This window comes from Erinaceus europaeus, chromosome 11, assembly GCF_950295315.1.
Source record: "Erinaceus europaeus chromosome 11, mEriEur2.1, whole genome shotgun sequence".
Lineage (NCBI taxonomy): Eukaryota > Metazoa > Chordata > Mammalia > Eulipotyphla > Erinaceidae > Erinaceus > Erinaceus europaeus.
Window position 1 is genome coordinate 49,181,944 of NC_080172.1, and position 26,659 is coordinate 49,208,602.

General features: G+C 41.6%; 1 protein-coding gene across 9 annotated transcripts in view; it reads right to left on the bottom strand.

Annotated features, from left to right (window-relative positions):
- ASH1L (ASH1 like histone lysine methyltransferase) overlaps positions 1-26,659 on the bottom strand; it is a 165,228-nt gene that overhangs the window by 14,600 nt on the left and 123,969 nt on the right. For all 9 annotated transcript variants that reach the window (XM_007525313.3, XM_016189210.2, XM_060201588.1 and 6 more), the window contains 11 exons: positions 26,214-26,420; positions 25,965-26,111; positions 22,955-23,063; positions 21,876-22,040; positions 21,630-21,724; positions 18,464-18,621; positions 16,141-16,293; positions 9,254-9,308; positions 9,041-9,173; positions 3,578-3,826; positions 1,571-1,657 (listed from right to left, as the gene is read on the bottom strand). In XM_007525313.3, coding sequence (XP_007525375.1) covers positions 1,571-1,657; positions 3,578-3,826; positions 9,041-9,173; positions 9,254-9,308; positions 16,141-16,293; positions 18,464-18,621; positions 21,630-21,724; positions 21,876-22,040; positions 22,955-23,063; positions 25,965-26,111; positions 26,214-26,420 — 1,558 coding nt within the window. The remainder of the gene's footprint in view (positions 1-1,570; positions 1,658-3,577; positions 3,827-9,040; positions 9,174-9,253; positions 9,309-16,140; positions 16,294-18,463; positions 18,622-21,629; positions 21,725-21,875; positions 22,041-22,954; positions 23,064-25,964; positions 26,112-26,213; positions 26,421-26,659) is intronic.

Sequence of the window (26,659 nt, forward strand, 5' to 3'; positions counted from 1 at the left end):
AAAATTTTTCTTAAATGATTTATTGGAAAGAGGGAGTCAAAAATTGAGAGGGGAGTCGGTGACAGAGAGGGAGAGAGACAAACAGACATCATCATGCCCCTAGTCCCTCCCCACCTGCAGGGGGAAAGCTTTGCGGGTGGTGAAGCAGGGCTGCAGATGTCTTTGTCTTGTAACATGTATGCTCAACCAGGTGCACCACCACCCAGTGCTGATCACATTTCTGAGAAGAGGAAGAGCAGAATTATTGCCCTAAATGTAGAGTGAGACACAGAGGTCCAGAGAAACTGAGTAACTGATGGCTAAAAAATCAGAATGTCAGGAGTAGTGCATGGATGTGCTGTATCTTTTGTTTTTAGATTAGAGTATCATCAGGGACCAGGTGGTGGTGTTTCCAGTTGAACACACACATTACCATGCACAAGGACCAGGGTTCAAGCCCTTGGTCCTCACCTGCAGGGGGAAAGCTTCATGAGTGGTGAAGCACTGTTGCAGGTGTCTCTCCTTTATCTTCTCCTTTCCTCTCAATTTCTCTGTCTCTGTCCAAAATGGGATTAAAAAAAATGAGAATAGACTTCCAGGAGGCATGGCCATGGAATAACTAGGACCAAACTGCCTCTCCTCTCAAAATAACAAATAAATACAGTAAGAGATCCAACTGAAATCATAGTCTTCAGCTGAAAGTTCTGCAGCCTCAGGTGGGTGCTCGCATGCGGTTGGAGTGGAAAGGGGCATGGGCATGGGTTGAAGAACAGCAAAGTCAAATCAGAGCTCTGGGCAGTGCCATTATAAGTCACCCAGATTTATAAATACAGAAAGGCCAACGCCAAGGCACATTATTGTAAAACTATTAAAAGTCAACAACAAGAAAAAAAAATTGCTGGCTGCTAGGGAAAGGAAGTTACATACAAAGGCAGAGCTCTTAAACTTTCATCAGATTTCTCTTCACAAACTCTAGAGGCAAGGAGAGAGTGGAATGACATATTCAAAGTTCTAAAGGACAGGGAATTCCAGCCACAAATACTGTATCCTGAAAAATTATCTTCAAATATGAGGGAGAAATAGAGGTTTTCTCAAATATTCGAGAACTAAAGGAATTTGCCACAATCAACCCCACCTTGTAAGAACTACTGAACCGAGTCCCACAAGAAAGAAGGAAGCAAAGGAATACATGTTCCACACACCAAGTTGCAGATGCCACCATGATGTCAACCTGACTCGCCTGGACAGACGACCTCACCAATGTACCCTGGAGCCCCACCTCTCCAGAGCCCTGACCCAGCAGGGAAAGATAGAGACAGGCTGGGAGTATGGATCAACCAGTCAACGCCCACGTCCATCGGAGAAGCAATTACATACAGAAGCCAGACCTCCCACCTTCTGTACCCCATAATGACCCTGGGTCCATGTTCCCAGAGAGATAAAGAACAGGAAAGCTTCCAATGGAGGGAGTGGGATATGGAACTCCGATGGTGGGAAATGTGTGGAATTTCTTATACTATGGTTTTGTTGATATTTTCTATTTTATAAATAAATTAAATCTAAAAAAAAAGATGATCAGAGGGCAGCTTACTCGGTCCACGGGCCTTGGGTCACACTGCTCACAAAGGTAGTGTTCTACATCTGAGTTCACACCCATACAGTCACAGTGCTGCCACACCTGTAGGAAAAAAGAAAGTGTTGGGGTGGGGGGAAGCTTGGACTTTTGAGAGAAGTGGTAGGGCTACAAATGAAAAAGAGATTGTAAAAGAAGTGGGCAATGCAAAATAGTAACTAAATGAATGAGTGGAAAATTTGGGAAATAAAATAGGGAGAAAAATAAAAATTTGTCTGAGCATAGGTAGACAGTTTTGTGACTACAACTCACTTTTACTCGTGCTTAGCTAAGTATATCCTAATAATTCTTTCTTCTTCATTTTTATAGTTTTAAAATGATTATTTTTCTTCTATTTATTTATTCCTTTGTTGCCCTTGTTTTACTGTTGTAGTTATTGTTGTTGTTATTGATGTTGTCGTTGGATAGGACAGAGAGAAATGGGGGGGGCACAGAGGGGGAAAGATAGACACCTGTAGACCTGCTTCACCGCCTGTGAAGCAACTCCCCTGCAGGTGGGGAGCCGGGGGGCTGGAACCGGGATCCTTATGCTGGTCCTTGTGGTTTGTGCCACATGCGCTTAACCCGCTGCGTTACCGCCTGACTCCCTTAATTATAATGTGTGCCAACCAAGTGCAACACCACAGGGCCCCTTCGACTCCCTTAATTATTATTTTTATTGTCTTTATTTATTGGATATAGGCAGCCAGAAATCAAGAGGGAAGGAGGAGAGAGACAGAGCTACCTACAGCTCTGCTTCATCACTTGCAAAGCTTTCCCTTCCCCTCTGCAGGTGGGGACCAGGGCCTAGAATCTGGGTCTTTGCACACTGTAAAATGTGTGCTCTACCAGGTGCGCCACCAACCAGCCCCTATAGTTGTTTTTTTTTAATATTTATTTATTTTCCCTTTTGTTGCTCTTGTTGTTTTATTGCTGTAGTTACTATTGTTATTGATGTTGCCACTGTTGAGATAGGACAGAGAGAAATGGAGAGAGGAGGGGAAGACAGACAGGGAGAGAAAGACAGACACCTGCAGACCTGCTTCACTGTCTGTGAAGTGACTCCCCTGCAGGTGGGGAGCCTGATGCTTGAACCAGGATCCTTATGCCGGTCCTTGTGCCTCATGCCATGTGCGCTTAACACGCTGCACTACCGCCGACCCCTTCTTCTTCATTTTTAATAGGGCTTTTTTCTTTTTTGCCTCTAGGGTTGCTGCTGGGGATTGGTGTCTGCACTATGAATCCACTGCTCCTGGTGGCCATTTTTTCCATTTTGTTGCCTATGTTTTTATTGTTATTGCTGTTGTTGGATAAGACAGAGAAATCGAGAGAAGAGAAGATAGAGGGGGAGAGAAAGATAGACTCTGCAGACCTGCTTTACTGCTTGCGAAGCAACGCCCACTGCAGGTGGGGAGCCAGGGCTGTGTGTCCTTTCACTACATGCCATGTGAACTATGCTACCACCTAGTCCTCTAGAAGGACATTTTGAATATCTACTTTATTTTTTGATAGACAAGAGAAATCGAAAGGGAGAGGGGGAACAGAGTGGGAGGCACACACACCTGTAGCACTACTGCACGGCTAGCAGTGCAGTGTACGTTCAACCAGGCACCACCCAGCCTCCAACTTAACAATTCTAAGTGTTACTCATAGCCTTGTTTTCCATGCAGAGCAATATATTTAAATGTGTCAACAAAGGACACTGGGGGCTGAAATCCAGGTCTTGACTTCTTCATTAGAAGTGCTACCTAGTGCACTCCATCTATATTGATGCTATGCAGAGAATGTAGTGCCCTTAGAAAAATGGGCAAAAAGAATGAAAGACAGCAATAGAAGGAACAGGTAAAACAAAGGTAAGGCAAAATTAAAGTTCATAAAGAGCCTACCAAGCCATGCAAGAAGAAGCACAAATGACTTCTTTGAGTGAGTATGATGATCATGGTGTTCATAAGGATAGGATTTTCTGTTTCACTTCCTAGCCCTCACCATGCACTTGTCGCACTGGATCATAAGACCTTCATCCTTGTAGAGGCCACAGATACAGCGGATAACATCATCATCCTTTTCATGCCCATTCTCCTTCTCAGAGACTGAGGTCTCACTGCTGTCTGCTTCACTAGCTGTCTCTCCCACAATCTCATCAATCTGCGCAGATGCCTCATGCCGGGCGTTGTAGTAGGCCTTTCGAAGTCGGCAAACATCCCGTCCAATTGGAGATTTACGCCCGTAGTACTTCTGAAATATGCAGAAGAAAAGACATCATGGTTGGTATTTTCTTCATCTTAATCCATCTTGATTTTCAGCTGTAGTAAGTATGGTATCATGCAATGGAACTAAGATGAGGTCAAAGTAGGTGCTGCACAGTAGGTTTCTACTTGTTCTATTACTCTCTGAATCAGCTCCTATTAGTATACTAGCCTTATTGTTCACTATGGAAAATGAATTAGTATCACAAGCATAATACTGTGGAGAAGTTCTCTATTCACCTTATCTTGCAGATATTAAGAACAGAGCTACAGATCTTTTTTAAGATTTCATTTTTTACTTCAGTATGAGAGAGATACAGAGAGAAAGAACACAGCACTGCTCAGCTCTGGCTTATGATAGATAGTACTGGGGATTGATTTTGGCACCTTGGAGTCATAAGTATGAAAGTCTTTTTGCATAGCCACTATGTTGTCATCCCAATCCCACAGCTATAGGTTTTAAATAGATAAAGAAGCTGTGATTAGCTGAGGGTAGATAGTATAATGGTTATGCTAACAGACTCTCATGACTGAGGCTCCAAAGTCCCAGGTTTAATCCCCCCGCACTACCATAAGCCAGAGTTGAACAATGTTCTGGTTTAAAAAAAAAAATCATAAATCTGTGATTTAAAAAAAGCATAACATAATTCAAGATTGTACTAAAAAACTAAGTAATCCCCACTCTCCTGTGCACTGCATAGAATATTCATCCTTGCCTTTAAATCAGTTCAAAACCATCTTCTCTCCACGAGCTTCACTTTTTCTACAACTATTAGCAGAACACTCATCAATTCTATTTTCATTTTTTATATTTATTTATTTTTTATTTTATTATTGGATATAGACAGAGAAAAACTGAGGGGAGGGAAAGATAGACACAAGTCACCTGCAGCCCTAATTCACCACTCTTGAACCTTACCCCTGCAGGTGGGGACCAGAGGTTTGAACCTGAGTCCTTATGCACTGTAATGTGTGTGCTTAACCAAGTGTGCCATCACCTAGTCACCCCCCCATTCTATTCTTAAGATCTAATTTTATTGTGGTCTGGGAGGTGACACAATGGATAGAGCACTGGATTTATAAGCATGAGGTCCGCAGTTCAATTTTTGGCATCACATGTAGCAGAGTGATGTTCTGATTTTCTCTCCATCTCTTTCATTAATAGTAAATCTTTAAGGTTTAATATTAAACTTCTAACAAAAACTGTTTGGGGAGGGGTGTGGTGTCACTTTTCATTCTAGTCAGATCAATGTCTTATATAGAAGATTCTGCAAAATTTAGAATATTGTACCCCTTATTCCAAACAGAAACTGCCTTTCTTTCTTTTTTTAAATATATTTATTTATTCCCTTTTGTTGGCCTTGTTTTACTGTTGTAGTTATTGATGTCGTTGTTGCTGGATAGGATAGAGAGAAACGGAGAGAGGAGGAGAAGACAGAGAGGAGGAGAGAAAGAAAGACATGTGCAGACCTGCTTCACCGCCTGTGAAACGATTCCCTTGCAGGTGGGGAGCCGGGGGCTCAAACCGGGATCCTTATTTCAGTCCTTGCGCTTTTCGTCACATGCGCTTAACCCGCTGTGCTACTGCCCGACTCCCAGAAACTGCCTTTTTTTTAAAAAATATTTATTTATTTAATTTATTTAATCCCTTTTGTTGCCCTTGTTTTATTGTTGTAGTTATTATTATTATTGTTGTTGGATAGGACAGAGAGAAATGGAGAGAGGAGGGGAAGACATAGAGGAGGAGAGAAAGATAGACATCTGCAGACCTGCTTCACCACCTGTGAAGTGACTCCCCTGCAGGTGGGGAGCCGGGGTTCGAACCGGGATCCTTATGTCGGTCCTTGTGCTTTGCGCCACCTGCGCTTAACCCGCTGCGCTACAGCCCGACTCCCGAAACTGCCTTTCTTAACCAGGAAAAAAAAAAAGTCTGATTAGAGAAGATAAAAACCATACTGCCCTGATTTGGGAGGTGGTGCAGTGATAAAGCTTTGGACTCTCAAGCTTTATGAAGTCCTGAGTTCGATCTCCGGCAACACGTGCCAGAGTGATGTCTGGTTCTTTCTCTCTCCTATCTCCCTCATTAATAAATAAATAAATTCTTAAAAAAAAACAAAAAACCATACTGCCTTTGCTAACTTCAACCAAACCAATGCAACCAATGTCATCACACCACATTTTACTTTGTACTATTTCTAGATACGCCAAGCTTGAGATGTCAATTCTCCAGCTCTAATAATCTGGTGAAGCCTTTTCTAACACATGGACTCCCTAGTTCCATTCAAATAGTACATTCCTTAACAAAGTTACAGAACCTAGACATAGAACAGGGCCTATGGGGCAGGGTATATGCACACCTGTATCCATAAGTTAGGGGAAAAATATATACCTCAAAGTAAAAACACTCATTAGTGTGCAGGGAATAGACTTAAGACTCAATGAGTGCACTACGCAAGTAGAAAGACCTGAAAAAAAATGAACTGTAAAGTACCTAATTAAAGATTTACTACTTAGGCTTAAATACCCTCCTTTCCTACTTCCTACTTTACTTCACTCAATCACTTCAAGTCTAACCTTGTCAGATAAAGGACTACAAAACTTGGATAAAGGCAAGAGCTGGCACACTTTTCAAAAAAAATATTTATGTATTCCCTTTTGTTGCCCTTGTTGTTTTATTGTCGTAGTTATTATTGTTGTCATCGTTGTTGGATAGGACAGAGAGAAATGGAGAGAGGAGGAGGGAGACAGAGGAGGAGAGAAAGATAGACACCTGCAGACCTGCTTCACCGCTTGTGAAACAAACCCCCTGCAGGTGGGGAGCCGGGGGCTCGAACCGGGATCCTTACACCAGTCCTTGCGCTTTGCGCCACCTGGGCTTAGCCCACTGCGCTACAGCCTGACTCCCGAGCTGGCACACTTTTAATGATGGCTTTTTTGGTCACTACCAAGCTACCCCATCATTTGGGGCTCTAGTCAAGGAATCGTTGGATTCCCACATAGATATGATGGGCCTAGACCTATAATTCCTCTCTCCACCATCACTGGTCATTTCCATCAGGAATTTCTTTTCTTTTTTTTTTTATATTTATTTATTCCCTTTTGTTGTCCTTGTTGTTTTATTGTTGTTACTGATGTCATTGTTGTTGGATAGGACAGAAACGGAGAGACGAGAGGAAGACAGAGAGGGGGAGAGAAAGACAGACACCTGCAGACCTGCTTCACTGCTTGTGAAGTGACTCCCCTGCAGGTGGGGAGCCAGGGGCTCAAACTGGGATACTTACGCCGGTCCTTGCACTTTGTGCCACCTGCTCTTAACCCACTGCACTACTGCCGGACTCACCCCCCCCTTTAAAAATAGATTTCATTTATTTTGAATAGAGACAGAGAGAAATTATGAGGGGAGGGGGAAATAGTGCAGGAGAGAGACAGAGAGACACTGCAGACCTGCCTCACCACTCGTGAAGCTTTCCCCTGCAGGTGGGGACCAGGGGTTTGAACTCGGATCCTTGCGCACTGTAGTATGTGCGCTTAACCAGGTGTGCCACCCCCTGGCCTCCCATCAGCAATTTCATAAATCCTCTTATGGGCCTAAGACTTTGCCCTCACTGTACGACAGCAATGGTAAGGACTGCTCCATTCTCTAAAGGGAGACTGGGTCAACTTACTATGCTATTCAAAGAAGACTGGTTCTGAAATTAGTGCAGCCTAGAGGGTTCCTAGCTCTGACCAGGACTTGTGAACTCACACTGATAGGGGACTCAGAAGTTATACAGGCTCCTGTACTAAATATGAATATACATGAGTACTAGGTTAGATTGATGGGACAAACAGTTAATGGGATAAACAGTAATGGCAAAAATTACTACAGTCATGAGTCCCTTGGAACATACCTAAAACAGACTTCATGGCTTCTTTCCACATGAAGATCCCTAGTTTCATCTGCTCTATTCTTACCTTTGGGTTCCTGTTTATTCAACAATTTGTCCTGCTTTTTTTTTTTAATTTTATTTATTTTCCCTTTTGTTGCCCTTGTTGTTTTTATTGTTGTTGTAGTTATTACTGTTGTCGTCATTGTTAGATAGGACAGAGAGAAATGGAGGGAGGAGGGGAAGACGGAGAGGGGGAGAGAAAGACACTTGCAGACCTGCTTCACCGCCTGTGAAGCGACCCCCCTGCAGGTGGGGAGCCGGGGGCTTGAACCGGGATCCTTATGGGGATCCCTGCGCTTTGTGCCACGTGTGTTTAACCCGCTGCGCTACCACCCGACTCCCTTGTCCTGCTTTTTATCTTACCATTTTTTTAGCCACCAGATGCTACCATGATGCCATCCTGACTTCCCTGGGCAGACCACACTAAGGTATCCTGGAACCTCACCTCTCCAGAGTCCTATCTCATGAGGCTAGGGGCATGGATTAACCTACCAACATCCATGTCCAGTGGACAAGCAATTATAGAAGCCAGACTTTCCACCTTCAGCATCCCATAAAGAATTTTGATCCATATTCCCAGAGGAATAACCAACAGGGGAACTTTCAAATGAGGGGATGGACACAAAATTCTGGTCGTGGGAAAAGTATGGAATTGTACCCGCTATCTTACGATCTTGCTAATCATTACTAAGTCACACACAAAACAAACAAAACCATACACATTTAGAATAGTTCTCTTTGGAAGACTTTATTTATTGCCTCCAGGGTTACTGCTGGGGATCAATGCTTGCACTATGAATCCATTGCTTCTGTGGCCATTTTATTTAACTATTTATTTTTGGATGACAGGAAGAAATTGGGGGGGACAGAGAGCAAGAGAGACACCTGCATACCTGCTTCACCACTTGTGAAGCGACCCCCCCCCCATAGGTGGGGAGTTAGGGGCTCATACCGCGATCCTTGTGTGGGTCTTTGTGCTTCTTACTATGTGTGCTTAACCCAGTGAGCCACTGCCCCCCCCCCATAGACTTTAAATGATGTATTTATCCCACAGCACCAACATAAGCCACAGATGAGTAGTGCTCTAACCAAAACAAACAAAAATGATGTATTTATTTCATGGGAAAGAGAAGAGAGTCAGATGCTCTTGCATATGTAGTACTAGGGACTGAATCTCAGTCCTCCTCTCATTTAATACAGACAGTCTATCACTGTTCTACCTTCCTGGCCCTAGAACAAAGTTCTTAAATCTGGTTCAAGTTAGTGAAAAATACCTCAGCATTCCGAAAGACCTTGAGCATGTCAGCATCAAATGCTTCCACTGTCTTATAATAACCAATGAGGATTTGCTTCTCTATGGTGACAAGATCTAGGGGATCAGAAATCTTCTCGTAATAATCCGCATTCCTAGAATATAAAGCCAGACTGTCATTCTGGTATACTTACTATTTTGCTGAAACTCAGAAAATTCACACATACAAACTTACTTTTTCTTTGGGGGGAGGTTCAAAAGTGGCGCTGCCAGTGCTTGTCGAGAAGAATCTACAATAAATAAATGAATGAAAAGTTTAGTGGGAAGACTTCAAGATATAAGGGAAGGGCCAGCAGTGGTGCACCTGGTTGAGTGCACATGCTACAATGTTCAAGAACCTGGGTTCAAGGCCCTGATCCCCCTACTGCAGGGGGAAAGCTTCAAGAGTGGCAAGGCAGTGCTGCACATCTCTCTTTTCCTATCTCCCCCTTCCCTCTCAATTTGTCTCTATTCAATGAATAATAATAATTATTATTATAAAAACAAAGCTCAGGGCAGTTGTACATCCAGTTGAGCATACCACATTACCATGCATAAGGGCCTGGGTCAAAGTCCCCATTCCCCACCTTCAGGGGGGAAGCTTCATGAACTTTGAAGCTGGTTTGCAGATGTCTCTTTTATCTCTTCCTCTTACTTAGCGTAAGTCTTTCAAGCTTCATCCAAGATGAGGTGAAGAAGGTGAATTCACCACTTGTAATAGCTGAGAAGTATTCTATTGTGTATGTATACAACAACTTTCTCAGATGTCTATTGCTGGACACCTGGGTTATTTCTAGGCTTTGGCTATTACAAATTGTGCTGCTATGAACATAGGTACACAAAGATCTTTTTGGATGGGTGTTTGATTCTTTAGGATATATCCCCAGGAGAGGAATTGTCTTGTATCTCCCCCTTTCTTCTCCAGGGTTATCGCTGGGTCTCGGTGCCTGCACTACAAATCCACTGCTCCTGGAGGTTATTCCTCCCCCCCTTTTTAATTTATTTTTCCTCTTGTTGCCCTTGTTGTTTTATTGTTGTAGTTATTATTGTTGTTGATGATGTCGTTGTTGGATAGGACAGTGAAATGGAGAGAGGCGGAGAATAAGATAGACACCTGCAGACCTGCTTCACCGCTTGTGAAGTGACTCCTCTGCAGGTAGGGAGCCAGGGATTGAACCGGGATCCTTATGCTGGTCCTTGTGCTTCACACCATGTATACTTAACCTGTGCGCTAACAGCCCGCCCTCTTTTCCCCTTTTTGTTGCCCCTGCTGTTTATCACTGTTGTGGTTATTATTATTGTTGTTATTCATGTCATTGTTGTTGGATAGGACAGAGAGAAATGAAGAGAGGAGGGAAAGACAGAGGGGGAGAGAAAGATAAGATACCTCCTGCAGACCTGCTTCACTGCTTATGAAGTGACTCCCCTGCAGGTGGGAGCCGGGGGCTCGAACTGGGATCCTAAAGCTGATCCCTGTGCTTTGCACCATGTGCACATAACCTGGTGCACTACTGCCTGACCCCCTTTTCTCAATTTCTACCTGTTTTAATAAAAAAAAAAAGTGAGGGGGAGAGAAGAAAAATGGCCTCTAGGATTGGTAAATCTGTAAAGTAGGCAGAGACCCAGAAAAAAAAAATGGAAGCAAGTATTTACTACTGTTAACTGCTAAACTGGAAATATTTCAAACTTAAAAAAAAAAAAAAAGGGAGTCGGGTTAAGCACACGTGGTGCAAAGTGCAAGGACTGGTAAAAAGATCCCAGTTCAGAGGCCCCAGCTCCCCACCTGCAGGGAGTCGCTTCACAGGCGGTGAATCAGGTCTGCAGGTATTTATCTCTCTCCCCCTCTCTGTCTTCCCCATCTCTCTCCATTTCTCTCTATTCTATCCAACAACGATGACAACAACTACAACAATAAAACAAGGACAACAAAAGGGAATAAATAAATATTTAAAACAAACAAAAAACAGTAGGTAGCTATAGGCAAGGATGATATATTTTCAGGATTACCAAGAATATAAAAAAAGTCTTGTACAGTATGCAGTATATTCCTATGAAGAGGAAACGATGCTTTTTTAAAAAAGATATATTAATACAAGAGAAAGGAGTAGTAGAAGGGAAGAGAGAATCAAGAGGAGTAGGGATAGATAGCATAATGGTTATGCAGATATTCTCATGCCTGACGCTCTAAGGTCCCAGGTTCAATCCCCTGCATCACCATAATCCAGAGCTGATCAGTGCTCTGATAAAAAAAAAAAAAAAAAAAGAGAGAATCTGAGCATCAGTATGGAAAATGCAATGTCAAGAATCAAACTTGAAAATATATCTACAATTATTATGCTTTGTCTACTGCACCACCTCTCTGCAAAAATCCTTGCCATTTTATGTTCAGAACATAGTGATATGGAGATACAGCTATTGCAATTTCATACAAGATGAGAGGTGGCAGGTTCAGAGCACAGAATGTACAATCTTGTTGTCTGGGAGGTGGCACAGTGGATATAGCACTGGACTCTCAAGCATGAATTCCCGAGTTCAATCCCTGGCAGCACATGTACCAGAGTGATGTCTAGTTCTTTTTCTCCCTCTCTCTTTGCCTATCTTCTTCATGAATAAATAAATAAGAATGTTTGATTTTTTTGAAATGTAAAGGTAAGAGGTGCCATATTTCCTCTCTCTCCCCAAAGCACTGCTCAGCTCTAGTGTATGATAATGATGGAGACTGAATCTGGGTCTTTGGTGCCTCAGGCATAGAAGTTGTTTTGCGTAACTATTATGCAGCTTCTCAGTCCCATAATATTATAACTTATGACAGGCTGATCCCAGCTCTTCTCTCTGTATCCCTGCTTAACAAAACTGCAAAAACCCTACTAAAATATAAAGATAAATAAAACAGAAGAGAGGGGAAAAAAAAAAAGTAGATTTGGAGGTGGCACAGTGGATAAAGCATTGAATTCTCAAGCATGAGGTCCTGGGTTCGATTCCCAGCAGCACATGTACCGAGTGATGTCTTTTTCTTTCTCTCTTTCCTCCTATCTTTATCATCAATAAATAAATCTTTTTTTTTTTTTTTTGCCTCCAGGGTTATCGCTGGGACTTGGTGCCTGCACTATGAAACCCCTGTTCCTATTTTTTCCCTTTTGTTGCCCTTGTTTTTTATCATTTTTGTTATTACTGTAGTTGTTATTGGATAGGACAGAGAGAAATCAAGAGAGGAAAGGACAACAGAGAGGGGGAGAGAGGGGCCAGGTGATGGTGCACCTGGTTGAGAGCACGTTACAGTGTACAGGGACCTGGGTTTAAGCCCCTGGCCCCATCTGTATGGGGAAAACTTTACAAGTGGGTGAAGAAGCGTGGCTGGTGTCTCTGTCTCTCTACCTCCTTAACCCTCCCTTCCCTCTCGATTTCTGGCTGTTTCTATCCAATAAGCAAAAAAAAAAAAAAAAAAAAAAAAAAGAGTAAGATATAAAGCAGGACATTAAAAAAAAGGGGGGGGTAGGAGAAAGATGAGCTGCAGACTGCTTCATTGCCTGTGAAGCTACGCCCCCGCAGGTGGGGAGCCTGGGGATTGAACTGGAATCCTTAGGCCAGTCCTTGTGCTTCACACCATATGCCTTAACCCACTGCGTCACCACCCAATAAATATAAGTTTATAAATGAAAAAAAAAAGAAGAAAAAAAATCCAATTCTTTATAGAGTTTAGGGAAAATGGAGGGAAGACAGGCTAAAGCTGAAGGCAAAAAGCTACAATTACTTCCCCAAATCTATTCAGAAATATCTTCCTGAACAATTGTGACACAAAGGAGGAAGGTGGGAGTGAACAAAGAGAACTTTGTGGTGAGTATATTGTGTATTGTGAAACTATATCCCTGAAATATATATATATATTTGTCAAACTTCAACAAAACAAAAAAACTACTGCATGGGGGCCGGGCGGTAGCACAGCAGGTTAAGTGCTCCACCAAATGGCACCAAATGCAAGGACTGCTGTGAGGACCCGGGTTCGAGCCCCCAGCTCCCCACCTGAAGGGGAGTGGCTTCAGGAGAGGTAAAGCAGGTCCGCAGGTATCTGTCTTTCTCTTCCCACTGTCTTTCCCTCCTCTTTCCATTTCTTTCTATCCTATCCAACAACAGCAACAACAGCAATGATTAAAAAAAAAAAAACCAAACCCCTCCCCACCCAGGGAAACAAAAGGGAAAAAAAAAAAAAAAAGCCTACCGGAGCAGTGCATTCATGGTGTAAGCACAGAACCTCAGCAATAACACTGGAGGAAAAAAAAAACTACTGCATTTATTTATTAATATATTTTGACACCCAAATTATTGTTGGAGTACCAATTCCCAGTGGTCATTTAAAAAAAATTATTTATTTATACACATCTGTTGCACTTGATGTTTTACTGTTGTAGTCAGAGAGCCAGTGCACATGGCGGGAAGCGCACAGACCAGCATCAGGATCCAGGTTGGAGCCCCTGGCTCCCACCTGCAGGGGGTTCGCTTCACAGGTGGCGAAGCAGGTCTGCAGGTGCCTACCCTTCTCTCCCCTGTCTTCCCCATCTCTCTCCATTTCTCTCTGTCCTATCCAACAATAGCAACAGCAACAACAACAACAACAAACAAGGGCAACAGAAGGGAAAAAAATAATAAATAAAGGAGTTACCCTGTCTTTTCTCTTTGATTATTTCCAAAGTTCTACCTCTGAGTGAGGTCATTCAGAGAAAGATGAATACTGTGTGGCTCCCCACTTCCCCTTTTTGAATCAGACCTATGGTGATGCCAAGGAGTAAATTTGACCTTAGAACCTCAGGCAAAGAAGTTTTTCCCCCCCATAATCCCTGTTACCTCCCTGGCTGTGTCTCTGAAACCTTATAACTTGGACACCATTATTAAACCACAAAAATAAAACAAAACAACAACAACAAAAAAACATATTCAGTTAAAATATTACACTTATTTTTTTGCCTGCCAGGGTCTGATTCTTCTACTCCAGCTGGACATTTTTTTTCCCTTTTCATTTCAACAGAGATGGAGAGATTGAAGGGGGAGGGGGGAAAAAAAAAAAAGGACAGACACCATAGCATTGTACCACTGTTCACAAAGCATTTCTTAGTTCCATACATGGTGCTTCCAAGTGGTACTGGGGTTTAAACCTGGGTCCTTTCAAAGAATGCTCTCTGAAAATAATTTTTTTGCAAGTTTATGTCCATTTTTATGTATTTTATTAAACCAGACCACTGCTCAGCTCTGGCTCATGGTGGTACAAGGGATTGAACCTGGGACTTTGGAGCCTCAGGCATGAGTCTTTTTGCATAACCATTATGCTATCTACCCCTGCTCCAAATTTATGTCCTTTTCCTTACTGTCAAAGGTAGGACCTATGAATCCTCTAAAATATAAGTAAAACATTGTATGTACATTCTTCTGGACATATGGTAATATGGTACACAAAGATATCTATCAATCAAAAAAGATGAGTAGTTGAGGAACTAGTTCAATTTGTACAGCATTGGACTTCAGTGCCTGAGGTTCCAATTCAATCACTGTATATGCCAGAGTAGTACTTTGGATTTTCTCTGGCAAATGTGGACCTTTCTCTTATTCATAGTAAATAAAATAAATCTTTAAAAAGATGAGGAATAGGGCCTGGTGGTGGGACTTCTGGTTGAGCACACATATTACAATGTGTAAGGACCAGGTTTGAGCCCCTGGTCCCCACCTGTATGGGGAAAGCTTTGTCTGTGGTGAAGCAGTGCTCCAGGTCCTCTCCAGGTGCCCCTTCCCTCTTGATTTCTGGCTGTCTCTATCCAATAGATAAAGGGCTGGTGTAGATAGTATAATGGTTATGCAAACAGACTGTCATGCCTGAGGCTCTGAAGTCCCAGGTTCAATTCTCCCTGTACCACCATAAACCAGAGCTGATCAGTGCTCTGGTAAAAAAGAAAAAAACAATAAATAAATAAATAAATAAAAATAAAGATAATAAAATAAAGATGAGGAATCACTGATAGCATATGTTCATTATACATTTATTCTTTTTAAAATATTTATTTATTCCCTTTTGTTGCCCTTATTTTATTGTTATAGTTATTGTTGTCGTTGTTGGATAGGACAGAGAGACATGGAGAGAGGAGGGGAAGATAGAGAGGGGGAGAGAAAGAAAGACACCTGCAGACCTGCTTCACTGTTTACGAAGCAACTTCCCTGCAGGTGAGGAGCCACGGACTCAAATCGGGAATTTTGCTCTTTGTGCCATGTGCGCTTAACCTGCTGTGCTACTGCCCGACTCCCTATACATTTATTCTTAAATTGATAATTGACTGCCTCAGAAAAATTATATCAAAGATAGAAATTTGCTTTTTCAATCCTATAAAGACCTGATCTCTATAATACAGTATTTATCTATGATAAAATCTTTACAAATGAAAAATTAAGGGCAGGAGTAGATAACATAATGGTTATGCAAAGAGAACACCATAACACTATTTTACCACTTGAAAAGCATTCCCTGTGCATAGTACTCTCATGATACCAGGGATTCAGACCCTGGTCCTTACCAATGATAAAGTGTGGGCTCTACCATGTAAGTCATCTCCTGGCTGGCCCCTAAATCAACCTCCTAAACTCTTAATTTTAAACTGCCACCTGTTGGGGTCAGATGGTGGCACACCTGGTTAACCATACACATTACAGTGCGCAAGGACCTGAGTTCAAGTCCTTGGTCCCCATTTGTAGGGAGAAAGCTTCACGAGTGGTGAATTAGCACTTCAGGTATTTCTCTGTATCTTTCCCTCCCCCCAATTTCTGTTTCTATCTAATAATAAATAAAATAAACTGCCAGGGCAGGGTATCTACTCTGGTATGCAAATGGTATAATGGTTATGCAAAGAGGGTCTACTGCCTAAGGCTCCAAAGTCCCAGGTTCAATCCCCTTACACCTGCCAGTGATCTGGTTAAAAAACAAACAAACAAACAAACAACAAAAAACCCTGCTACTTGTTTTTTGGTCTTGGATGTCTCAGTGAGGGTAAGTGATATGATTTTTTATAAAGAGTTGAAGGAGAATGAATTTGGGGTAGATACAGTCACCTTTATAAGAGATGATTCCATCACAGATCTCTTTGAAGATCTGGGCTAGGCGGGCTGCCCGAGCCACTTCAATGTTTTCCTCTGCAGCTGCTAACCGTCTTGTTCTAACAGATCGAGCTGTCTGTAAGGCGGAGAATTGGGTCATGAAGACATCTGAAAGGATAATGTGAAAAACTGCTTTTAGGAAAACCTGCACTGTGTGGCTTTTCCTTCTTGTCAATTGCCCTATTTTTTTGAAGTTATTAGGTAGATAATGGTCATGTAGTCTTTTTTCTCCTTAAAGAAAAAAAAAAGAGGGGGGCCAGGTGGTGGCGCACCTGGCTAAGTGCACACATCATAGTGCGCAAGGACCTGGGTTCAAGCCCTGGTCTCCACCTGCAGGAGGAAAGCTTCATGAGTAGAAGTAGGGCTGCAGGTGTCTCTCCCTCTCTATATCCCTCTTCCTCTCAATTTCTTTCTGTATCCAAAAATAAATGAATAAAAATATTAAAAAAAAAAAAAGACAAGAAAAAGAGGGAGGAGGGTAGATAGCATAATGGTTATGCAAAGAGACTCATCTGAGGCTCCAAAGTCCCAGGTTTAATCTCCCCCACACCACCATAAGCCAGAGCAGTGCTCTGGTTAAAAAAAAAAAAATGAAGTAAACAGGTGGTCTGGTAGGCAGCACAATGGATTCTCAACCATGAGGTCCTGAGTTCAATCCTCTGCAGCACATGTGCCAGAGTAGAGTCTGGTTCTTTCTCTATCTTTCTCATGAATAAACAAATTCTTAAAAAAAAAAAAAAAGGAAATAGAAGTTTATTAGACTGAGAACTACTGTCAGAGAGACCTAGTTAGTGGCCAAATGGTACATGGTATATTAGCCACTAATATACACATAAGCTGCAAATTTGAGTTACAAAGTGAGTTTGATTGTAAAGTCTGAGTTTATTATTCAGAGTGATCCTGGGTAAGTTACTCAAATCTGTCTTGTTGGGTGGGGGTAAATAGAATAATGGTTATGCAAAGAGACTCATGCCTGAGGCTCTCAAGTCTCAGGTTCAATTCCCCCCCCCCCACCACAAGCTAGAGCTAAGCAGTGCTCTAGTTAAAAAAAAAAAAAGGCCCTCACCTGCAGCAGGGGCGGTTACTTCACTGGCAGTGAAGCAGGTCTGCAGATGTCTTTTTTTTTTCTTTCTGATTTTTTTTTATTGGGGAATTAATGTTTTACATTCAACAGTAAGTACAGTACTTTGTACATGCATAACATTCCCCAGTTTCCCATATAACAATACAACCCCCACTAGGTCCTCTGAATCCTTCTTGGAGCAGATGTCTATCTTTTTCTCCCTCTGTCTTCCCCTCCTTGCTCCATTTCTCTGTCCTATCCAACAACAATAACTACAACAATAAAAAAAAAAAGGGGGCAACAAAAAGGAAAATAAATAAATATTAAAAAAAAAGAAACAAAGAAAAGAAAAGTCTTGGAAATAAAGAAATAAAAAAAAATCTGTCTCAATTATAAAATGGGAATAGTGGAATTACTTCTCTCATGAGTTAATTCTGCATATTAAATAAGATAATGCTTTTAATGTGCGTAGTTCAGTGCCACCATACAATAAAGATTTAGGGAATCATTGCTGTTATTTACAAAAGATTTAAACTAATTAGGATATAAGTTCAGGAATTTCTGTCAATTAAATCATGGAGAGGATGTAAGACACTAAGCAAATAGACACAGAGAGGCAGAGAGAGGTAAGTGGAAGAGACTAGAGCACCATGACCCTGGGCCATGGACAAGACAAATATGCATCTTTTGAACACTTTATTTTCATTTTTTAAAAAAGATTTTATTTATTTTAAATTTTAAATTCTTATTAATATTTATTCCTTTTTGTTGCCCTTGTTGTTTTATCGTTGTAGTTATTATTGATGTCATGGTTATTGGATAGGACAGAGAGAAATGGAGAGAGGCGGGGAAGACATAGAGGAGGAGAGAAAGACACCTGCAGACCTGACTCACTGCCTGTGAAGCGACTCCCCTGCAGGTGGGGAGCCAGGGGCTCAAACCGGGATCCCTAAGCCGGTCCTTGCTTTGTGTCATGTGTGCTTAACCTTATTTATTAATGAGAAAGATAGGAGAAGAGAAAGAACCAGACGTCACTCTGGTACATGTGCTGCCGGGGATTGAACTTGGGACCTCATGCTCGAGAACCCAGTGCATTATTTATCCAATGCACCACCTCCCCGGACCACAAACACTTTATTTTCAGACTGTTCATGGTAAAGTAAAATAGTCACTTCTTAGACATTCTAAAGAACAGGAATAGTTCTCAAGCCATACCAGACTTTATGTTCCCATCATCTCTACACATGCCATTCCATCGAGTATATAATGATGCTGAATGAATGTTATCATTAGTGTGCTTTACTTCTTCCTGTTTTTGCCGAATCTTCTCCCAATTTCGGACCAAGAACACATGATGCTTTAATACAAAGTTCCTGTGAGGAAGGAAAGAATTCCTTTATTAATTCATTTGTCTTCTTTTTATATATGTGCTGGGGATTGAACCCAGATACTCACAAGGCATGTGCTCTACTGCTGAGCCACCCTTCCTGGCTCTCTCTACTAATTTCATAAACATTTATTATGTATCTATTAATTCACTGTTAAGAGGACCTAAATACTTATTAGTTACTACAAAGAAAATTATAACGATAAGCAGTATTCACTTTTGTATACTGATTTTTTTCCACATGACATAAAACATTTCCCTATTATTATTAAGCTTTAAAGAAAAAGGTATTTAAGAAGGCAGCCTAGAAGTTGGTGCTGTGGATAAGGCATTAGATGCTCGAGCATGAGGCCTGGGCTGTACATGCTATTTTATCTCATTAATAAGTAAATCTTAAAAGCAAAGATATTTAAGATGGGTATGTGTGATAGTGAACTGCTTTGCCATATGTATGATCCAGGTTTAAAGTTGGGCTCTGCTGCGCTGTAGGAAGTTCTGGTGCTGCGGGTCTTTTTTACTTTCTCTGCTTCTCTATCTCTATAAATAAATATGACTATGTTCTGGGAAAGTATGTTAGGTACAAGACTATACATCAATCTCTAAACTTTTTTTTTTTTTTTTTTTTTTAAACCAGAACACTGCTCAGTCCTGGCTTATGGAGGTACAGAGGATTGAACCTGGGACATCCGAGCCTCAGTCATTAAAGTCTTTTTTACAAAATCACTATGCTATCTTCCCTGCTCCTAAATTTAAAATAAAAAAATTAATTATTTTTATTTATTTATTGGGTAGAGACAGTCAGAAATTGAGATGGAAGGGGGTGACAGAGGGAGGGAGGGGGAGAGAGAGAGAGAAAGAGAGAGACCTGCAGACCTGCTTCACCACTTGCAAAGCTTTCCCCCTGCAGGTGAAGACTAGGGGCTTGAACCCCAGTCCTTGTGCACTGTAACATGTGTGCTCAACCAGGTATGCCACCACTCAGCCCCTCCCTACTCCTAATTTCTAAATTTAGATGAGTTATGTGCATCTTGGCTGACCTGACACACTTTTAAAGATTTCATAATTTTATTCTTACAGTAACACACATATACATAGATGTGACGTTAAGTAAGTTTCAAATTATGAACCCCTGAAAGTGAAGATTAATTTTACAGTTCCTTGGAGAACTTTATTTAAAAAAAATTATTATTATTATTATTGCCTCCAGGGTTATTGCTAGGGCTCAGTGCCTGCACTCCTGGCAGCCATTTTTTTCCCCCATTTTTGTTGGTGTTGGTGTTGGATATGGACGAGAGAAACAGAGAGATGGGGAAGACGGGGGAGAGAGAGACACCTGCAGACCCGATTAATGCTTCTGAAGAGACTCTCCTGCAGGTGGAGAGCCAGGGGTTTGAACTGGGATCATGTGGGTCTTTGTGCTTCACACTATGTACTTAACCCAGTGTGTCACTGCCCAACTCTGAGAACTTTATAAACCCACTCAATATCTAAAAAAATTCTGATATGTGTGCCTGGGTGTAGGGAGTTTATTTATTTAAATACTGAGGGATTAGTGTTTCACAGATGTAGGGGAGTTTTAAAAAGCTACATAGACTAATATGCAGTCAAAGTTGATAACCACTAGATTAGGTCATCTGTGTTACTAAAATATGAAATTCATTTCTTTTTACACTTTTTTGTTTAACTGGGGCTTCACTATTCCAGACTGACTTTTCAATTAGAAAGATAAAAGACAGGGGCTGGGTGGTGGAGCACCTGGTTGAGTGCACATCTTATAATGCACAAGGACCCAGGTTCGAGCACCCAGTCCCCACCTGCAGGGGGAAAGCAGGGCTGCAGGTGTCTCTATTCTCTATCTTTCCCTGCCCTCTCCATTTCTGACTATCTCTATCCAATAAATATAGTAAAATTAAAAAAAAAAAAAAAAGAGGGAGGGGAAGGGGGAGAAAGAGAGAGAAAGAGGAGAGAGGCAGGGAGGGAGGGGGAGAGATAGAGAGAGGCACCTGCAGATATGCTTCACCACTTGCAAAGCTTTCTCCCTGCAGGTGGGGACTGGGGGCTAGAACCTGGTTCCCTGCACATTGTATTATGTGTGCTCAGCCAGGTGTGCCACCACCTAGTCCCTGGCAGGATTTTCCTTTTACATATGTGCACTCTCTCTTCCTTTCTCACTTCTCTCTCTCTCACCAGTTGTGCCTTATAGTGGTTGTGGGATGTGAAGCTGGGACCTCAGCAAATCTCTCCATTCCCTTTTTTTATTCTCTTTACTTTGAAGAGAGAGGGAGAGGGAGAGGGAGAGGGAGGGTGAGAGACAGGGAGAGAGAGGTGTCATAATAATGTATCACCATTTATAGAGATTTCCCTGGTGCTCCATGTTATGTTAGAGCTCGAATCAGGACTGTCTACCTGGTAAGGTAGGTACTATATGGGTGAGGTATCTCCCAACTCTTAAACGTAAGTTATTTAAAGACTGATTTTATTTATTAATGAGAAAGATAGGGGAGAGAGACGGGAGGAGGGGGGAACTGGACAACATTCTTGCATGTGCTCTGAATTCAGGACTGGAGAGTCCAACACTTTATCTACTGCACCTCCTCCTAGACCATGCTTGCAATATTAATTCCTAACATAAAAGAGCTAATGGTGGGTTTAACAAACAATAATTTTGAGATATTTTGAGATACTGTAACATATCTATTAAAATATAAATATTGGTGTTAAGTCACAGGAACTGCAAATATCACATACATACATACATACATTTTTTTGGATAGTCATATTTGAAGAAATACTGAAATGAACATTAATCAGGAATTAAGAAAACAGATTTTTTTCCACCTCCACATTCTTCCTGTAGATCCTCAGAATTTTTGCTGTAAGATCAGCTGGACAAAATAAATGACTCAACTATACTAAATTTAGCAATTTTTAACCTGATGAGGAAAATCATATGATCTAAAGAACTCTTGAATAGAAAATCTTTTTTTTTTTTACCTCTCTCGATTGGACATTGGCTTCATTTGTAATTGGGGGGTCAGTCTTGTTGGTGTGTTGATGCTTTCACTGGGTTCCTCAGAGAGGTGGCCTCTCTGAAAAACAAATGGATCAAATTATAGGGAGAAAAAGTCAGAATCACCTGGAAGAATATTAGAACTACTCTAAAGATGCCACCCGTCGGCATTTCCCTTATTTCTTGAACTATCTTTAAGAAGCTCTTTGGCAAAGAGAGCCATTATTTACCCTTTTCTTCAGCTTGTGTTTAGACTTCCTCTTCTCTTTTGACCGTCCAGATTTTTTATGTGTGTTCATAGGCTGGCTAGTTTTACTACTGGTGAGTCCATTCATGCGCTGACTCTTGCCTCCGATGATCCCTCGACACTTTTCAAAGCCACATTTACACAGTTGCTTTGAAGGAAGAAAGAATAGTGCTTTTAGCCTGCAGTCTCATTTATAAGTTCAAGTAGGAAGCCTGAGCATCTAGATACTCAACAAAAAGAATAATTTTCATACGGGGGCTGGGCAGTGGCGCACCTAGCTGAGCACACAAGTTACAATGTGCAAGGACCCGGGTTCAAGCCCCTTTTCCCCACTCGCAGGGGAAATGCTTCATGAGTGGTGAAGCAGAGCTGCAGGTGTCTCTCCCTCTCAATTTTTTTCTTTTCTTCTTTTTTTTTTTTTTTTAAACCAGAGCACTTACCAACTCTGGCTTATGTTGGTGCAGGGGATGGAACCTGGGACCTCAGGCATGAGAGTCTATTTGCATAACCATTATGCTATGTACCTCCGCCCTCCCTGTCAATTTCTGGCTGTCTCTACCCAATAAATAAAGATTAAAAAGAAAAAAAGAAAAAGAAAAGAAATTTTCATATGGAGAAAGTAACTGAGGTGGTCCGGGAGCGCAGTGGATAAAGTATTGGATTTTCAAGCATGAGGTCCTGAGTTCAATCCCTGGCAGCACATGTACCAGAGTGATATCTGTTTCTTTCTCTCTCTGTCCTTCTATCTTCATGAATAAATAAATAAAATCTTTTTTTTTTTTAAAGAGAAAGTAACTGAGAACAAAATAAATATAAATGGGTTTCTACTATTGTAGAAAGATTAAATATTGAAAAATTTTATTCACCAGAAAAGCAAAATAGTGAACACTAAAAAATAATTAGGCAATCTCTCTCTCTCTAGAGTTCTAAAATAACTGAAACCTATGCATTCTAGACAGGTGAGTTTAAGAGTGAAAATTATCTCTTCTAATGGATACAAGTCAGTCAATGTTAGAGTGCTGTGAAAAAATTAAGTCTCTGGCATGGACTAAGTATTCTTACCTGTTTTTCAACATTAAAGGAATGAAAGTTGTAATCATAAGTGAGTTCAGTACCAGCTGGCATATCTTTCAAAGCATAGAGTCCAATCCGGTAAACCCCATTAACAGACCTACAGAGAAAGGAACATAGTTAAAAACTTAATACTATGACTGAAAATGAGAAAAAATTGCTAGTTTTGGAATCTGCCTGTTTTGGCAACCAGGAATGTACTTCATGGGTGAAGTGCTGCCTTGCCTGTTACTAATGGGTGAAGTGCTGCCTTGCCTGTATATGAGGCCCTGGGTTCCATCCCTGGCACAATGTGAAAGCAACAAAGAGAAACTAAGTTACAACTCCACAGATGGGGGCAGCACCACTTTGTATGCAAGCTCTCAAAAAAGACACAAAATTGGACATCTGGGCAGTAGCACACTGTTAAGTGCACATAGTGTAAAGCGCAAGGATCGCAGTTAATGCCCCAACTTCCCTCCCATCCCTACCTCCACCACTAGGGGTTCACTTCGCAAGCAGTGAAGCAGGTCTCTGCAGGTGTCTTTCTCTCCTCCAGTCTTCCCCATCTCTCTCAATTTGTCTCTGTCCTATCCAGTAACAACAATAACAATGGACAAAAGATGGCTGCTAGGAGCAGTGGGTAGTGCCTAGTGCAGGCACCCAGCCCCAGCAATAACCCTGGAGGCAAAAAACAAACCAACAAACACGCCAAAGCAAAAGACTCTGGGGTGGGGGAGGGTTTAGGCCCAGGCACATGATGGCAGAGGAGGACCTAATGAGGAGTCGAACTGATATGTGGAAAACTAAGAAATGTTACACATGTACAAACTATTGTATTTTATTGTCGACTGTAAATCATTAATCCTCCAATAAAGAAATTTTTAAAAATTAGTAACAAATTGGGCAAGGGGAGTGACTAAGAGGTATAGCTTGATGGTGAGATCCTGTCTTCAAATCCAGGCAACATGTCAAAGTAAAAAACAAAATAAGCAAAACTTTCTGGCTGGGGAGGTGGCTTAGAGAGTAGAGAACAGGACTGGCACATATGTCGCCAGGTTTAATCTTTGGCACCATACATGCTGGAGAAGAGCTCTAGTCTATCTCTCATAAAAATAAGTCTTTAAAAATTTTGTGGGTGGTCCTGGAGGTGGCGCAGTGAATTAAGTATTAAACTCTCAAAAGTGAGGTCCCAAGTTCAATACCTGGCAACATATGTGCCAGAGAGATGTCAGGTGGAGAGAGAGAGAGAACGAACCAATCTTTCTCATTAATAAATAAGTAAAATATTTAAAAAAAAATTTGTGGGGATGGGTGGTGGCACACCTGGTTGAGCACACATGTTACAATGAGCAAGGACCAGGGGACGGGTGGTGGCGCACCTGGTTGAGCACATGTATTAACAGTGCGCAAAGGCCCAGGTTCGAACCCCCGGTCCCCACCTGCAGGGGAAAAGCTTTATAAGTGGTGAAGCAGGGCTGCAAGTGTCTCTCAGTCTCTCTCCCTCTCTATCAACCCTCTCCCTCTTGATTTCTGGCTGTCTCTATCCAATAAATAAAGATAGTAATAAATAAATAAAATAAGAAACAATAAGCAAGGACCTAGGTTCAAGCCCCTGGTCCCCACCTGCTAGGGGGAGGCTTGACAAGGGTGAAGCAATGTTGCAGGGGGGGTCTGTCTCTCTCTCTCTCCCCATCTTCCCCCTTCCTCTCAATTCTGGCTGTCTCTATCCAATAAATAAATAAAGATTAAAAAATTAAACAATTTTTTGCTGATGGCTTGGCTTGAACTTGGGACCTCATGCTAGAAAGTCCAACACTTTACTACATCACTGCAGGCTGCTGGGTCTTACTTATACTTTTCCTGTTTAGTATACAAACTCTTCTTAAACTGTAGGTTCAAGGAACTTGGAGATAGCAAAAACAAAACTAAAGCAAAATGAAACATGATTTCAGTCTACTTACTCAGTAAATTGATTTCCTACAACTTACCTACAAAAATCTTCATATATGCGTGCCGTGGTGACTATCTCTTCCCCTCCCAAATTAAAAAAAAAAAATGAAAAAGTTGGCCTGGAAAGGTCACTTAGCAGTGATATCCTGGCTCTAAGGCTCTGGCATGGCATTAAAGATTTATATAAGGGTCAAGTGGTGGTGCACCTGGTTGACTACACGTTACAATGTGCACAGACCCGAGTTTAAGCCTGTAGTCCTCGTCTACAGGGGGGAAACTTTACGAGTGGTGAAGCAGTGCTCCAGGTGTCTCTCTCCCCCTTCCTTCTGGATTTCTGTCTCTATCCAATAAATAATAAAAATTATATATACTAAATAAATATATATAATAAAAAATTATATAAAATTATATATATATATGTTTGGAATCATAATTTTCTGGGAGTTATGTACTTAGGACGAAGTGAAGGAATAGCAGGACGTTAACTCTGCATAGTACGGAACTGGCTGGGCTGCTCTGTATAAGCTGATCTTGGAAAGATCAATTTCCAGATATGCTCTTTAATCAAACCTGGGACCTTATACTTGAGAGTCTAATACTTTATCTACTGTGTCACACCTCCTTGCACACTGTAGATACTTTTAACACCGTCTTTGCTGTTGAATTCTTGGCTTTACCCCGCCCCCCCCCCCCCGCTTCCTTACCACCACTTCTTTTCTTTTTTCATCTCTTCCTTCCTTTTCTTCTTTCTTTCTTTCCTTTTGTCTTGCCTCCAGGGTTATCACTGGGGCTTGCTGCCTGCACTACGAATCCATTGCTCCTGGAGGCTCTTCTTTCCCCCTTTTGTTGTTTACTGTTATTATTATTGTTGTTGGATAGGACAAGAGAGAAATCCAGAGAGGAGGGGGAGAGAAAGATAGACACCTGTAGACCTGCTTCACGGCTTGTGAAGTGACCCCCTTGTAGGTGGGAGAACTGGGGGCTCCAACTGAGATCCTTATGCTGGTCCTCACACTTCGAACCATGTGCACTTCAACCTGCTGTACTACCTTCTGGCCCCCTTCCTTACCATTTCTGCATTTCACAGTTTGGATCACAGCTGTGGTTGATGAATCGAGCCTCATTTCCCATTCTGTAACTGTCAATCACCATCCCACTATCCAGGTTCAAACAATAGTGGTCACTGTGATTATGATACTGCTCAATCATCCTGTTCCTGAAGAGAAGAGAAATGATTGAAAGACAATGACTAAGTAAAAAACAATTTCCAAGTTTTCAAGTCCAATCCATTTTACTAAAGCATTATTCACCACTATACCTGAACTCCTGTTCGCTGACAACCTCCCCTAAGTATTCAATGATGAACTGCCCAGCTTTCAGGGGTTCTTTGGTTCTGATTCCCCAGCCTTTCTCCTCAGCTCGAAATCGTTCTAGGCACTGAACCCACTCATGTCTCTGTATCCTCTGGTTACAACACTGCTCACCACAGGGGCATGTGTTAGGGGAGCACTCAGCAAAGATCATTCTAGAAAACAAAAATATATGTCAACAAACATAAATTACTTTTTTATTTTTAAGATTTTATTTATTTTAAATCTTTTTGTTATCTTTATTTATTGAACAGAGACAGTTAGAAATCAAGAGAAGGGGAGAGAGAGGGAGAGAAACAGACACCTGCAGTACTGCTTCACCACTTTTGACGCTTTCCCTGAACCCAGGTCCTTGCACACTGTAACATGTTCACTAAACCAGGTCCACCACCAC